Here is a 17,225-nt window from a genome sequence, read left to right on the forward strand (position 1 = left end):
AATTTGCTGCAGTAAGTTAAATGTATTAAGCTTTAAGACATATTTTAGTTGCTTTGTTTACTTAGTTATTTTTGTGAACAAATAACGGTGGGCAGTTCTATTATCGATCTATAAGTATCGGATCGGGACTCTGTATCGGCAGATATTCAATATTTAAAAAATCAGATCGGGCGTCAAAAAAGCTGATCGGGACAGTTATAACCATGAATACTGCTGTTTTCAGAGAGTACTGTGAACACAACACAGTGCTCCTGCCTCCATTTGCAGTTTTATTGTGATTACCTACAACTGAGGGCCTTTCTACTGGTCAAACAGAAGCAGAACCGCCACAGCAGGTCATTCCATGCTATGGTAATAGCCTGCTATGCTTTGCTTGTCAAGCCACCGAAACAAGGCCAGTTTGCAGGTGCTAAATTGGAACCGTAAGTGAGAGAGAGAGCATGAATTTTACATGACTGACAAAGAGACTGCTTCAAGATCTTCCTCACATGTCACTACTAGACTTGAGTTGGATGAGTTGATTCTCTCACGAATAAGTTGCTTTAATTGCTGAATAGCATATTAAAAGCAATATTTGCATAGAAGAGTAGTATGCATTTCACGATAGTATGAATTGCTTTCTACGTTTACCCGTAGCTTGACTATAAATTATTTGTTTATTTGGAGTAGCAATTTCTACTTCTGTACTCTTACTCAGTACTCGGGACATTTGGCATTCATTTATTTAGTTCTGTGGCAGCGATACAAATAAAAAGCTCATAAACGTGTATAAGAAGGCTTATAGTGAAAGCTGCCCCTGCTAATTGTAATAATAAAAAGAAACCTCGGTAGCCTGCACGGCTGCCTCCTGGCAAGCGCAGCGCTCTTAAAGTCTCTGACATGATGAATCCACATTACACATTTGCATTTTGTTTGGTTAACTAAGGATGCAGCATGTGCTGCTCATTTTATCAGACTGCGCGCTGGCCCTGCGGAGCTGTCCGGTCCAATCAATGACATTTTGCACCAGACCTGCAAAGTTATTAGGACCACCCAACCCTGAGCTGAGAAGGACTAGAAAGTGCTGACCCAAGGCCTAGTCCGTGTCAGGTACTTAGATTCTTGCCCTTCATGGCAGCGAAGCAGGATGAGATGTAACTGAGCCGTGTGTGTGTGTGTGTGTGTGTGTGTGTGTGTGTGTGTGTGTGTGTGTGATAATTAAGGAGAACATGAATCCTCTCAGGAGTGAACATTAAATGACTGTTTGGATTAAGATAAAAAATTCATTACTCTGTGCAGTCATTGAAAGAGAGACACAGAACACCCACACTGGTCAAGTAAGTGTCACAAGGCATCAGTTTCAAAAGAGGATGTAATGATGACAGAGGCTGACTATTAAAACTTCAACCTGCTGCAGTTCAAAGGGAGACATGCTTCCAGCCTCTGATAGATGAGGGCTAGTCTCGCATTGCCAGACCTTCCTCCACAGCGCCGCGGAGGAGGGTCTGGCTAGTCCACACAGCATTACGGGATGGGAGAAAAACTTGCTCTGGATTACTGGCATTTCTTCAACCAATCACACGGACGGAGTAACGGCGCCTCTGCAAAATGCCCTCTGGAAGGAACTTGTTTTGGTGGAACATGTGTACGTTCAAAAGTTGTTTTAGTTGTCGTGCAAAAGAAAACTGAGATTGGACAGATAGTCTAGCTAGCTGTCTGGATTTACCCTGCAGAGATCTGAGGAGCAGTTAACCATAGTCCTCATGAATCCACCAGAGTTTAAAATTACATCACAAAGAAAGCGGAAGGTAACGGGACATCCGGATGAAAATGGGGACATCCGGCATAATCCCGTAAATGAAACGTCGTCGATATAGACTAGATAATGACTAACTGCTGCTGTGCGCTGCTACGTTCAAAAAACACAGAGGTGACTTTTTCTGGTAGGGTTTTATGTGCATCATTTGTTAGTAGTGCAGTGGTCGTTTGGAGCATGTGCCTGTTCTGAACTGATTGCTTGGTTTCCGATATTTTCTTTCCCACAACTTTATTGATTTCTAAATTCTCACAAACAATGTGACGTGACAGAAAATACAGTTAGAAAACGCTTGGTTCCCAGTATTGCTGCTTGCAGTGTTGTCGGGTGCCATGCCCGTTGGAGGTGTTCTGGAGAGCCACTCATCCCAAGGCAAATGGCAAATGTACTGCATTTATATAGGGCTTTTCTACCTATGCCTCTCATTCACCCATTCACATACACGGATGGTGACGGAGCTGCCATGCAAGGCGCTGGCCCCCTGCATGACGCTAAGGGGTTCTGAAAAGTCGCTAAGTTGGCAACACTGCCTCGCCCGTGCTGCTGTACAGAGCCTCCTAACAGCGTGCCAAGTGGGACGTCTTTTGTGCATTAGGGATTGTTTGACACACACACACACACACACACACACACAGAGGTTCCTCGATTTATAGTTAGATGTGCTCTTATGTACGGAGCTGGTATTTAAAGCTGCAGGCATTTTCATCTAGAATTGTCTATTTTTTACAATCTGCATATATGTGATGAAGAGTTTAACATCACCAAAGCTTATTTGGTTTATTTCTGCTGGATGCAAATGAAATCTAGAAGGCACTCTAAATAATTCACAGTATCTCAAGGTGCCACGCAACAACAAATCCACATGGCTGTGTTTGCTATGGCAACACATAAACCATGGCATACAGCAGTGAAGGTAACAGACATATCCCGCAGCCATTAAGTATGATCAGCTTGATGAGTATGATGAACGCTCACTATAACAAAGCAGCCTCGCCACGTTCAACCCAACAAGGAACCAAGCGCAGAGAGTGCATGTTGTAACATGTTCTTCAATAAGCCTAAAAACATCACTGCATTAAATTAGCATAAAGGCCTGTGTTGGTGTTGGCGTGTTGTTTGAGGTACAACTGAGACGATGGAATATCCGGGGAAGCCAGTTTGAGTAATGGATCCATGGGTTGGAGGGCTAATCAGATGCCAAACACGCTGCACAGCAGTTTATAATTCAATAAGATAGAATTCTGAAAAGGAACGATGGCGGCAGTCACACCGCTGCAGGAGCACATACGTACTTTTTACGTAAATTTGAGTATGTACAATAAATGAAAACTGGCAACACTGCAGGGACAAATAATGTAAATTGCTTACCTGTGATGTCTGCGCTGAAATCCAATTTAGTCAATTCTGTTTCAGGGACCGTGTGTAGTCTGTATGCCACCACTGATGCTCTGACGCCAGGGTTGATCAGATTGACTTTTGAGAAGAGTGCTATCACTGTTTATTTTGTCATGTAGGTGAGGGTCCTACGGGACACCATTCATCTTGGGAAATCTTGGGGCTTAACTTTATGTCCATTAGGTCACTTTATTAAGTCCACGACCACTGCAGGAGAAAACCTGCGTAATCTTACCGTAATCTATGCTAAATGTCATGCCGTCTCTTTCCGCTACGTCTCTGGACACTACACTGTATCCAACAATTGGCCTAATTAATCAATGCCAGAGGAGCAGATTGACCAAAGTAGAAGAATTTAAAGGAGTGGATTGTATGTGTGTCTACACCAGGGGCGTTTCGTAGGACTTGAGGAGGTTGGGGGCTTAGCCCGGACCCATTTAAATAAACTGAATGCAATGCAAAACGGCGATTGCCCAGCTTGTTAATAGCCAGTATACACTCACCTTAAAGGGGTGATAGAATGATTATATAGGGTATTTCACACTGTTCCCTATGGTCTCCTAATGGGGTATGTAACATTGGTTGGGCTGAAAATGGCCTGGTTGATATTTTATTGGCCCTTATGCATCCCTGTGTTTTGGCCCTATTTGTAACAAGTGCTCATGAATATTTAGATGAGCTGCGCGCTGATTGGTTGAGCGAATTGCAATACGCACACATTAGAGACGCGCGCTGATTGGTTGAGCGAATCCCCCATACACACACATTAGAGACGCGCGCTGATTGGTTGAGCGAATCCCCCATACACACACATTAGAGAAGCAACAGAATCTCATGTTCCAAACACTGCAATGTTTCATTACCAAATTCACTTCTGAGACTTTTTTATGCGAGAAATCAACTATATAAAGCTCAAATATGGGCCGTTTTACGAAAATTGATGGCTAGCTAATTGCAAATTTGGTAAGACGTGTTAGACTTTAGGAGCTCCACACAGTCTGACGAGAAAGCGGCAGCCTGCTGGGCTCCATACCCAGGGCAAAGTCACTCTTTGTGGATTACTGCACTACGGGGCTCCGCGGCCGGCTGCCGGCATAACTATAATATATTTACAGTTTGAATTTCATCACGCCACTTATATCACAGCTATCCCAATGTCTTACAAAGCTAACAATGGTGTCAGATTTCAATTTAATGAATTTATGTGAACACTAGCTAGCTAGGGGTTTCGTTAGCTGCGACAGTCCCTTCAATCCTATGTGTACAGATTGCAGCTAGTTAGCTTCATTTTTGGCATAATTTGAGTATATTTACAGTTTGAATTTCATCATGCCACTTATACAACATCTACCTAAAGGTCTTATAAAGCTAACAATGGTGTCCGATTTCAAGTTAATGAATATTTGTGAACTGTAAGGGTTTCGTTAGGTGCGACTGTCCCTTCAATCCTAGCTATGTGTAGCTACAAATCACGAATAGTTAGCTTCATTTTCGGCGTAATTTGAGTATATTTACAGTTTGAATTTCATCACGCCACTTATATAACCTCTACCCCAAGGTCTTATAAAGCTAACAACGGTGTCCGATTTCAATTTTATAATTTTGTGAATTTCAGAGGAATTCTAAGAGGAGGCTAGCTAGCTCTCATTGATAGAGCTCCATCCAGCCGCAGGCTCTATCAATGAGACTCGCGGACAAGCGGCGTTTATTTCCCCAAGTAGGCTGCCAGCCTAACGGAGCTCAGGTCAGTTGTGTAGCCTATGTACAGTGGGGGAAATAAGTATTTGACCCCTTGCTGATTTTGCAGGTTTGCCCACTTACAAAGAATGCAAAAATCTACAATTTTAATCATATGTACATTCTAACAGTGAAAGACAGAATCCCAAAGAAAATTCCAGAAAATCACATCATATGAATTTATTAAAATTGATAACCATCTGATGAGGAAAAACAAGTATTTGACCCCCTGGACAAAACAGCATGTAAATATTTTGTAGAAAAGCCATTATTGGCCAACACAGATGTCAAACGGTTTTTATAGTTGGTGACAAGGTTTGTGCACATTTCGGCAGGGATGTTGGCCCACTCCTCCCTGCAGACAGCCTCCAAATCATTCAGGTTCCGAGGTTGTCGCCTGGCAACTCGAATTTTAAGCTCCCTCCAAAGATTTTCAATCGATTCAGGTCTGGAGACTGGCTAGGCCACTCCAGAACCTTGATGTGCTTCTTCTTCAGCCACTCTTTTGTTGCTTTGGCGGTGTGCTTAGGGTCGTTGTCGTGCTGAAACACCCATCCTCGACCCATCTTCAGCTCTCTCACTGAGGGAAGGAGATGTCGGTCCAGAATTCCACGATACATGGCCCCGTCCATCCTCCCCTCAATACGATGGAGTTGTCCCGTCCCCTTGGCTGAAAAGCACCCCCAAAGCATGATGTTGCCACCACCATGCTTGACGGTGGGGATGGTGTTCTTTGGGTTGTACTCGGTGTTCTTTGCCCTCCAAACACGACGAGTTGAGTTGAGGCCAAAAAGTTCTATTTTGGTCTCATCTGACCACATCACCTTCTTCCAGGCCTCTTCTGAGTCGTCCAGGTGGTGAATGGCGAACTTCATGCGGGCCTGTACATGTTTCTTCTTGAGCAGGGGGACCTTGCGTGCGCTGCAGGATTTCAATCCATGACGGCGTAGTGTGTTACCAACTGTTTCTTTTGTAATTGTGGTCCCAGCTGCCTTCAGTTGATTCATCAGTTCCCCCCTTGTGGTTTTGGGATGATTCCTCACCGTTCGCATGATCAGGGACACCCCACGAGGCAAGATCTTGTGTGGAGGCCCAGACCGAGGGAGGTTGGCGGTGGTGTGGTGCTTCTTCCATTTCCTGATAACTGCACCGACAGTTGATCTTTTCTCTCCAAGTTGCTTTCTGATTCTCTTGTAGCCCATCCCAGCCTTGTGCAGATCAACAATCTTGTCCCTGATGTCCGTAGAAAGCTCTTTGGTCTTGCCCATGGTGGTGATGTTGGATTTTGGTTGTTTGGGTGTTGACAGGTGTCTTTTATACAGGTAACGAGGTGAGGCAGGTGTATTTGATGTAGATAATTGGTTCGGATTGGGGCTGTGTCTTAAAGAAAGACTAACTGGCTTGTAGGAGCCAGAATACTTGCTGTTTGTCCAGGGGGTCAAATACTTGTTTTTCCTCATCAGATGGTTTTCAATTTTAATAAATTCATATGATGTGATTTTCTGGAATTTTCTTTGGGATTCTGTCTTTCCCTGTTAGAATGTACATATGATTAAAATTGTAGATTTTTGCATTCTTTGTAAGTGGGCAAACCTGCAAAATCAGCAAGGGGTCAAATTCTTATTTCCCCCACTGTAAATGTTGGGGCGTGACTGTTCTCTTAATACACCCATCGGCATGACAAAGGTACAGGTCTTGGGATGTTGACGTCAACTTCCAGCTTTGTTGAGATTCGCCCGTTTTCAGCAGCAGTTTCAAAATATGAGATTTTCATAGTAAAGGGGTGTCAGCGGGACTTTGAGCTTCTATGTATGTCCTATTTACCCACCGAACTGTCGTTATTCAACTATAACAGGGTAAAATCGGTTTTGCATTCTATCACCCCTTTAAAAATTATTAGGAACACCTGTAAGATTTCTCGCTAATGCAATTATCTAATCAACCAATCACATGGCAGCTGCTTCAATGCATTTAGGGGTGTGGTCCAGGTTTAGACAATCTCCTGAACTCCAAACTGAATGTCAGAATGGGAAAGAAAGGTGATCTAAGCAACGTTGAGCGTGGCATGGTTGTTGGTGCCAGACGGGCTGGTCTGAGTATTTCACAATCTGCTCAGTTACTGGGATTCTCACCCACAACCATTTCTAGGGTTTACAAAGAATGGTCTGAAAAAGGAAAAACATCCAGCATGCTGCAGTCCTGGGGGGCAAAAATGCCTTGTTGATGCTAGAGGTCAGAGGAGAATGGGCAGAGTGATTCCAACAGATAGAAGATCAACTTTGACTCAAATAACCACTCGTTACAACCGAGGTATGCAGCAAAGCATTTCTGAAGCCACAACACACACAACCTTGATGCGGATGGGCTACACCAACAGAAGACCCCACCGGGTACCACTCATCTCCACTAAAAATAGGAAAATGAGGCCCTATATTTGCACAAGCTCACCAAAATTGGACGGTTGAAGACTGGAAAAAATAAAGACATTCAGACGGTAGAGTCAGAATTTGGCGTAAACAGAATGAGAACATGGATCCGTCATGCCTTGTTAATACTGTACAGGCTGCTGCTGGGGGTGTAATGGTGTGGGGAATATTTTCTTGGCACACTTTAGGCCCCTTAGTACCAATTGGGCATTGTTTAAATGCCACAGCGTACCTGAGCATTGTTTCTGACCATGTCCATCCCTTTATGACCACCATGGACCCATCCTCTGATGGCTACTTCCAGCAGGATAATGCACCATGTCACAAAGCTCAAATCATTTCAAATTGGTTTCTTGAACATGACAATGAGTTCACTGTACTAAAATGGCCCCCAGAGTCACCAGATCTCAACCCAATAGAACATCTTTGGGATGTGGTGGAACGGGAGCTTTGTGCCCTGGATGTGCATCCCACAAATCTCCATTAACTGCCAGATGCTATCCTATCAATATGGGCCAACATTTCTAAAGAATGCTTCCAGCACCTTGAATCAATGACACAAAGTATTAAGGCAGTTCTGAAGGCGAAAGGGGGTCAAACACAGTGTTAGTAGGGTGTTCCTAATAATCCTTTAGGTGAGTGTATGTTCATTTCAGCTGCCCAGTTTGTAGATGTAACAGTTTGTAAGATGCATTAAACACTTAATTTTCTGCATTATGGTGAATTTGTATGCACCTGTTTTCTACATTTTCTGCATTAATTAATGCTCAAAATATCTTTATGTAAAGGGAAATATAGATTACAATCCAAATATGAAAACATAATGGAATATATTGCAGTAAGGCTCTCAGGCTTTCTGCATTTTTTGCAACTATTTATTCTCCTGTAGATTGACTTTTGTAATTATATCTGAGTCAGCACACATGTAGCCTAGGCATAATTTACTCCTCCCTCCTCTTTTCTGCTCATGTTCAAAACTTTGTGCACATTAAAAATATATCCCATCTGTGTTCTCTGAGATTTGGAGGAGTTGTGATATTTGGTGAAAAATACAGTTATAATAGGCTATTACAAGAATAAAGTCACAATATTTCAGAAAATAATCTACCTGCACCATAGCCTGCTGTGCATTACGTGATTGCTCTGCTGAAACGGTAGATCTCAGACCTTCTGACAGACTCAGAGCCACTTTAGGGAAGTGACTGAACGCTGCTCTACATCGGAGGTCGAAAACAGAAACTATGACAGAAATACACGGAGCACAAACGCGACACATCTGCCGCAGCATCTCCACAGCAGAGCACGTCCATTATAAACCTGAAGCTGCACAGACCACAGAAGGCGTGCTGCTCTTCTCTATTTTTACAGCGAAGGGTGGACACTAAGCGTAACAGGTCTGCTTCAGAGCTCCGTGTGTCTGAGTCTGAACCATAGACTGGAAACGTCACGTCAAATTAATTTAAAACTAAATCATTAGTATTGCACTCCTAAATTTTGTGTTGATGGCATCAATGTATTAGACTGATTTGGAAAATTACATCTTTCACAGCTTTCCTCAGACGGTTGCTATGTGATAGCAACATACACCACGGCATGATGATCGGACCCCGCACGTAGCTGCACGTTCTGTTCACCTCGGAAAAATAAACTGGCAAAGTTACAGTTCTACCATGAGTTCTATAAAATAAATTAAAAATGTAAGAACTGTGAGTGCCTTGGAAAATACTTGTTTTCTTAATTTGCATGTGCCATTCTGGGGCTTTTTTAAATTATATTATACTTTTTTTTTAAATGTGTGAGAGAGAGAGAGAGAGAGAGAGAGAGAGAGAGAGAGAGAGAGAGATCCAGGGCTATTCATAACCTAACGACGTCCCTGGTCTACACCGCATGAAGCTCCAACACACATTCTGAGAAATTGTATAAGTGGATGTTGGTAAACCCTCAGATGGCCTTTTTATTATGGCCTCTTAGCCAGTTAGGGACAATACCAGCCCAGTTAATCTCATGTAGCCAAAAGTCTGTGTCATCCAGTTTTCCATTTGCTGACTGCATTGCAGGGAAGCTTCGGTAGGGAATCCGCCGTAGCACCGGAGCACGGTAGACCCCCGCAGGATTTTTCCCTTTAATAAATTATCCACATATTTTACCACAAATCTATTTTTGGAATTCTATTAATCGATTTTGAATTGGTGGAGCTTGAATCTTTTTGCACACCCCTAGTAAATTCACTCAATGCAGCCTTTAAAACCAGAAAAAAACAACACTTGAGTCATATAACGAAATTACGATATCCAAAATTTAAGACGCTATCTAGCCTCATATTGATGTCGATACAATATCAATATATTGCCCAGCCCTAGTGGGAATTTATAGCAATGTCGGGAGAGGCGCGGTTGAGGTGTGGCCCTGCTCCCGAAATTCGGCTAGGTAGCTTTCACTCTCTCTAGGCTTAAAGGATGGCTGTAAAAGGTTTGTATTTTACAGTTTACAAAAACCCGCAGATGGTCTTTTTGACTTCATGTCACTTACATAGGATTCCAATGGTCACACGTTTTTCCTTCTACACTGCTTCCTTTGCAGTTTGGGGATTAGCAGCTGTTTTGCAGCAAAGCGCTGATGTAGCTGTTGAGGCAGTGGTGTTAAAATAGTTGAAGTGACAGACTTGTGCTATGGTTTCATGTGCAGGCTGTTTGGACACAGTGGAGCCTGCAGTGCTTGTGGACAGTCTATACCTGCAAGTGAGATGGTGATGCGAGCACAAGGCAACGTTTACCACCTTAAGGTAAGTGTGAACATGTGGATGTGTTACTCCAACATTCGCATTACCAGGATCTTCATGCTGTTATCAATTAAGTCATCTAGTTAATAGGGGTATGAATCTTCACTGGTCTCACAGAGTAGAGGATTTATAAAACAAATGACTTAACTCAAGGGTCCTGAGGAAGACAGGCAGGCAGGCACAAACAAGATAACCAAACCACCCCCCAAAAAAAAAAAACACTAGAAAAACCCAGACGACATAAAAAGGGGAAAAACAACCAGGAAGAAGCAACGCAGGGAATGACAGCGAGGGAAGGCAATGAACGACAAGAGACAAATGCTACGTTTACACTTGGCCGGCTATTTTCATAAATGGATATTTCAACCTCTCCATTTTCAATAATAACATCGTGCACAGCTGTCAGTTTTCAGAAAAGTGTTCGTTTACATGTACCTGTGTATATATGCCGTCAATGCAGTCAAGAGCAAGCCAGACCTGTAGGTGGCGGTGTAGCGAGAAGCTCAAGCCCACGTTAGCCAATCAGAATCCCGAAAATAGCAACAACAGCAAATCACTCACTTCCTCTTTGTCTCAGTTTACATGCAAACGTGCAAATAAAGATTTAAAAAAATCTCCACTCTGGATGGAGTTTTTAGAAAGAGGCAAATTCTCAACAAAAAAGGGAAATGTCTCCGTTTGTAAAAATAACCATTTACGTGTAAACAGGGTCAAAGACAGCACAGAGGATAAATACACTAGGTAACGAGGGTAAAACAAGACAAAAAACAGAGAGATAACAAAATAAAACAGGAAACTAGGCATGAAACACACATGGCAAAACACAGATAACAGAACACATGAGACAGTAAACCAGGAAACATTTAATACAATAAGTAAAATATATATGAACTACCCTTTTTCGCGATGCATCAATGCCATGATTACTTTCAACACCCCTACTAGTTAATAACTTGATAAAATAAAATGACACGTGACACTTGCACTCCTTTTCTTCCTAGTGTTTTACCTGTGCGACCTGTAGGAACCGGCTAGTCCCTGGGGATCGCTTTCACTACATCAATGGGACTATCTTCTGTGAACATGACCGGCCGGGAGGGGGTCTGCTCAGTGGACATCCAACTCCACTGCAGGCCAGCAGCATGATGTCTGACCAGAAGGTAAGAGGCCATGTGATGCTAATAAGCATTTCTTCATCTAATTTTTATAATGATCATAAAAAAACTACCTTTGGCAACAGAGCATAGTGTTGCACCTCAGCAAATTAGGCTATAGTTGTTCTCTTTGTTTACACATAATGGTGGAAATGAGGTGAAAATAACTTTGATGAGAAAGGTTCCATTGGCTCATAGAACTCATTGGGCCCTATCTTTCACTTGGCGTGGCGCGGTGCAGCGCAAAGCCCGACGCGGGCGTCTTTGCTAGTTTAAGACCGACGCAGTTGTCAATTTCCCATCCAGCACCCACGTCGTTTAAATAGCAAATGCACCTGCGCCCATCTTTGCGCCCATCTTTGCGCCCATCTTTGCGCCCATCTTTGCGCCCATCTTTGCGCCCATCTTTGCGCCCTAACCCTAACCCTGATCTCACACTGGGGAGAGGGGAAGACAGAACTTAAATACACAACTAAATTAGACACAGGTGCAACACATTAGGGCGGGGACAGGTAATCACACAAGCGGAAAAATACTAGCAGGACGTAAAACAAGACCACAACAGGAAGAGAGAAAACTTACAAAATAAAACAGGAAGTGGAAAACAAAACTGAAAATGTAACACAAACTCAAACAACTAGACACAGGGACAAAGCATGACACACTCTAAACGCACTTGCGCCATGCGCTTCACGCCATGCATTTAGATCATTAAAATAGGGCCCATGGTGTGCACGTCAATCCAAGAACAGTATCAACAATTTATTAGAACGGCAACCAGGAATGGATAAACTGATTTTTTTCTACACACTCAAAGCAAATACAGTACATTTACAGTAAATAAATGAGACGTAATAAGCCGTACTTTGTATCAAATTAGACCAAAACTTTAAATAATATGGTTCTCATTAGACAGTGACAAAAATAGTTAGACATCACATACCTAAATTATGCTGCAATGAGAAACCGCACATAACGCCATATTAGACCCAAAATATACTACACTTTCATTCCATACTCCAAATAGAAACAAAATAGGAGCTCCTTATACACAATTAGTGTTATATGTTGTCCAACTACGGTATAACTGTGTTTGTTTAAAACTAAAGACCACATTATTTCTAGTTTGGTCTAATTTGATACAAATTATGGCTTGTTACGACTTAATAGTGTAAAATAAAGTGCGACCGGAAATATTACAAAGCAGAAATACTTTCGTTAACAAAGGAGTTTAGGAGTATATTAGGAAGGTAAATGAAGTCATAATTACTTACATCAATTAATGCGTCCATATTTTAGGATTAACATCCCCAAAATATAGGATCTAATATTTTTCTTGACTGCTCGAAATTGTGGAAATCTCAGTATAGCACACTACGTACAAAATGTTGAGCTACACTTTGCGTAGCTTTAATTTACGTTACCTTTGGATACAGACAGGCAGAAGTTGAGGCTAGTTGTGCTACAGCTACAAATGGATCCTAAAACTCCGGTCCATACTCTGCGCCTTTCAGACCCGATTTTGACCAGGGATGACAACTGCCAACCAAGGAGGAAAAGAAATCCCAAACCAAAGCACATTTTCACATAATGTTGTCAGACACTTAGAATAATCTGAGCATGTCAATGGCATAAATAAGCACTTTTTGTGGATGTACATTGGCAGTGAGCATTTGCCCAATTGTGTTACATTGCAGCTCGGTTTGTGTCTGAAGGTTACAGCGTTTTTTGCTCAATACTAGAGCAATTTCAAAGATTTTGTTCACATTAGTCACTTAATAGCTGGTTGAGTAATTCTCCAGCCAGAAGATGGCACAACAAGATATATTTCAAAGAGCGGCAGTCAAATCTCAGTTTTTACATGCCTCTGCTCCAGCAACCGTCTTAACGGAGGCATTATGTTTTCGGATTGTTCTTCCGTCCGACGTCCCATTCTCGTGAATGTTATGTTACAAAGCTAAGCTAACCTGGGCTCGTATAACAAAGAAACACAGCTATTAAAGGCTAACCTAGCGCGCAACAATAATGGTATTGTCTCTTCTACCTGCGTGATGCATTTAGGGGGAGAATGAGATCTAAACTGGCCTGGATGAGTGTATACTTTCCTGCTTAACCTTTGTGCTGTCTTCCCGTCAACCTTGAAAAAAAACACATTTTTTTTCGACGTTTTTGACGCCTTTTTTCAAAGTTTGTTTTTGGTTTTTCCAATGTTTTAAATTGTAAAATTTTTCTTTTACACATTTTCAGCGCTTATTTCTACGTCCCATATTTTCTGATATAAAACAAAAATTGAAAACCCGAAGTCAACAAAAGGGTTAAGAGGAGTTGTGCTGTGTTAAACTGACTCACCCGGCCATTGTTTCAATTTGCGCTCCAGAGCCGGGCCTGCTTGCTTGAGTGTCCTCCGCTCCCCTTCTGCTTTCCAGCATCCTTCGTCGGTGTTGGGACTCAGCGTGCCCGCTCTCTGTGTTGTAGTTCAGGTTTTATTGTATTTACCAAAAGTCGTGTTGTGGGAAACAAAAAAACGTCTCTTCAATCAAACAATCTTTTCAAAATCTTTGTCTCCAGCATGTGTAGCATGTATCCGCTTGAGGCTCTCCGCCTCTCTTTCCTGAATCAATCCCCTAAATGAATTTCCACATACCTGCAATGGCTGGGTTAAATCAGATCAACACCACCACACCCCCTCATGTGACGTGTCAGTCTGACCCTGTCCATCAGTAACCCCGCAAACTTCTCTAAAGACACTAGACTGATATAATAAGGGTGATGTCTCAGGAATGCCTAATGAAAGGAGATTTTCTTCAAATATTGTAAACGTCCACTTGGACTCAAGGAGGAACTGAATAGATTTTGGTGGTCAAAGGTCGAGGTCACTGTGACCTCACATCCCTCCCATTTTCGTGAATGTGATATCTCAGGAAAGCCTGGAGGGAACTTTTGGGAGGTTTAAGCACAAATGTCTGCTTCGAGTCAAGGATGAGGATTACAATTTGGTGGTCAAATGTCAAGGTTTCTGTGACCTCACATAACACATTTTTGGCCATAACTAAATAATTCACCCACTCATTTCACACAGATACAATAGCATAAAATGAAGTGATGACATTTTATACCCCAAAGATCAACTTAACTGTGACAGCATGTTTTGCAAAACTGGCCATTAACTCTATACCAACTCCATAACTCAGGAACAGAAGGAGAGACATTTGGGCGGATGCTAAATGGATGTCACCAATCTTGGGTGCCCACCTTGAAACTGTGGGGATTGTATAGATCTTCTGTGCTGCCAGGCTAAAGATGTGTGTAAAGCATCCATGTTTCGCCAAATAATACACTAAATACCTTTTCATTAAACTCCATCAAAGTCTTCGCTACATATAATATATGAGTCTGGACAGACATGGATGTAACTGGACTGGTTGGTGCTTCCACTAACCAGTCAAGTTGCAGTTTATAACCATTTTATGAACAAGTGGATGGAAGGGCACTTAGTGTATGGTGAGAAAAGCACAGATGTTACTGTAACATTTACAACCTCTTCTTTCCACTGTTTACAGGTCTGCTGAGGAAGAGGATGAAAAAACCAAACGTGTGCCTTCTCCCCCTCCTTACTCCTCTGTCTCTCCTTCACCCTCCTCCTCTACTTGTAAATCCCACCGTTGGTTGACCACCCTCAAGTCTGATGGACTGCCACTTCACAGTCTGGATATAGTCAATACTGCTACAATACTCATTCCAATTTCAACATCCCAACAGAAACTGGCTTTTCCTTGTAGACTGTGAGGAGGTAAATATGGGCATGTGCAGTAGTCTGATGGAGGGATGAGGATGCTGAGGATGGTTGGAATTTTATTTATACAGCAGACTGTTGTTTGTTGTGAACTGTGGCAATGTTATTGGTAGGAACTGGCATGGCTAAAAGGGAAAAAATGGAAGACTGCCATGGAATTATCTCATAAGTGTGATTCAAGCAGAATCATCCACTACCTTTACTCAACTAGCCAGTTACAGTTTGCATTGAATACAGAGGAAACACCGAAAGCAATTTAATTCCTGCAGGAAGCAAAATATATTTCCAAAACCGCACAGACCACACACGTAGTTTGACAATTTTCTTTTGGTCTGAGAAAAAAATGTATGGATCTATGGTGGGGATGTCAGCTACTGGATCCTCCCACACTCCGAGAGACAGGTGAACAAGAAAACATCTATATGGAAACTTACAATATTTCTGTGTAATTCTCTTTGAAATATTTAACAAACATGTTAGTCTCTGTTTTGGTTTTTACCACATTGGGTTGGGGGAAGTGGCAACGTTCCCACCTCAGGCATACGTAGCTTGTATTCTCCATTTTTGTACAAAACTGTTCTAGCCCATTAACTACAAATTGTGTACACCATGAATTCTGAAATAGTGGCCAGGGCCTTTATTTACCTCAATGAGAGAGAACTATGCCTTTATTAGACAAAGGCTCTTTATTTTAAATGTCCGCTGATCCCCAGTTAAAACAAACGCAACGGTGTTTCTTTTTTATCTTAAATTCAATATTATGTCCATTTCCACAGCACACATTGCATTAGCACAGCAGGAGTCAGGTGTTCCACTTTGTGTCCCACAGGTGTTCCACTTTGCCTTTTTCCTCCCCGATCTATGTTAAGTTACCATGAATGAAATTCAACATATCGTCAAGAACTTTTACATAAAAAAAAAATAGTGGCTTTCCCTTTTATAGGCAGGCTTTAAATGTAAAAAAAAGAAGAAAACACTATGACTATCGACAAAGAGAAACAGTATTAGTTGTGCTTCATTTGGGGTGATGGCATGTGGCTATGAGTCACTTATCAGGATCGGGAAATTAACTCACCCGTCTCCTGCCGACTCTGCTAACCTCCTGCCAACTCTGCTAACCTGGGCTAGCTAAAGAGCTTGTTTTCAAATGTAAACATTAAAGTCAAAACCGAGGAAAGACGGAGAAGATGAGATTAAGCTAGCAAGACCTTCTCCGCGGCCATCTTACGACTACAAGTTGCTCACCAGGATCGGGAAGTCCACTCAGCAGTCTCCTGCTGACTCTGCTAGCCTGGCCGGAGTAAACACAGAGGAGAAGGTGGAGATGGCTATCAGCTACGACCTTTGGCTACGAACTCGACTACATGGAGAAGGAAGACCATCTCCCTGCGGGATTGCCGGATTGCTGGTGACCTTTTGCAGAGACTTGGCTGAATTCTGAAGGGCCGGGTGATTCTTTTTCTGTGTGCTGAAGTTGAAGGAGCTGATGGGATAACCTTTCACTGGAATTGTACCTTGTACAATTTCACGTGACAAATACATTGATTTATTGAGTCATTGTACTGTCCCTCCAGGAAATTCGCGATGTCGCGATCGCAACAGTTCACGCAAATTCAACCAATCTCCGTGAATTCAGTGCGACACCGCAACTTTATTGCAAATTTGACCAGTAACCGGAGTTCCCCGCGACTTCAACCAATCACAGCAGTCCCACGTGCCAGACTTTTGCGTCAGTATGTGACGCTGAGAGCCACAAACCAAGCGGGTTAATTCATTTCACTGTTTCTGATATGAAGACAAAAGTGTGTGACTTGAACACCTCACATTTACCAACCTGTATACATTTTAACACCAAAGTACGCTGTAACTATGTTTTACTCTAAAGTTGCTTAAATTCAGTCCCTCCAGGAATTCGTGATGTTGCGGTCGCAACAATTGACTCAAATTCAACCAATGACCGCGAGTGACTCGCAATTTTGTCCAATCACCGCAACTTTACCGCAAATTTGACCAATAACCGGAGTTCCCTGCGACTTCAATGAATCACAGCAGTCCCACGTGCCAGACTTTTGCGTCAGTATGTGACGCTGAGAGCCACTGACCAAGCGGGAGTGAGAACGGGTTGACGTAAATCCCGTACGTCGCC

The 17,225-nt window shown here is 42.5% G+C and overlaps 1 protein-coding gene across 1 annotated transcript in view; it reads left to right on the plus strand.

The window, feature by feature from the left end:
* Positions 1 to 15,252, plus strand: part of lmo4a (LIM domain only 4a) — a 31,820-nt gene extending 16,568 nt beyond the window's left edge. The window contains exons 3-5 of the mRNA XM_028601748.1: positions 10,039 to 10,135; positions 11,134 to 11,292; positions 14,847 to 15,252. Of these exons, the coding sequence (XP_028457549.1) occupies positions 10,039 to 10,135; positions 11,134 to 11,292; positions 14,847 to 14,855 (265 nt within the window). The 3' untranslated portion in view covers positions 14,856 to 15,252. The remainder of the gene's footprint in view (positions 1 to 10,038; positions 10,136 to 11,133; positions 11,293 to 14,846) is intronic.
* The last annotated feature ends 1,973 nt before the right edge of the window (positions 15,253 to 17,225 follow it).

Source organism: Perca flavescens, chromosome 16 (assembly GCF_004354835.1).
Source record: "Perca flavescens isolate YP-PL-M2 chromosome 16, PFLA_1.0, whole genome shotgun sequence".
NCBI lineage: Eukaryota > Metazoa > Chordata > Actinopteri > Perciformes > Percidae > Perca > Perca flavescens.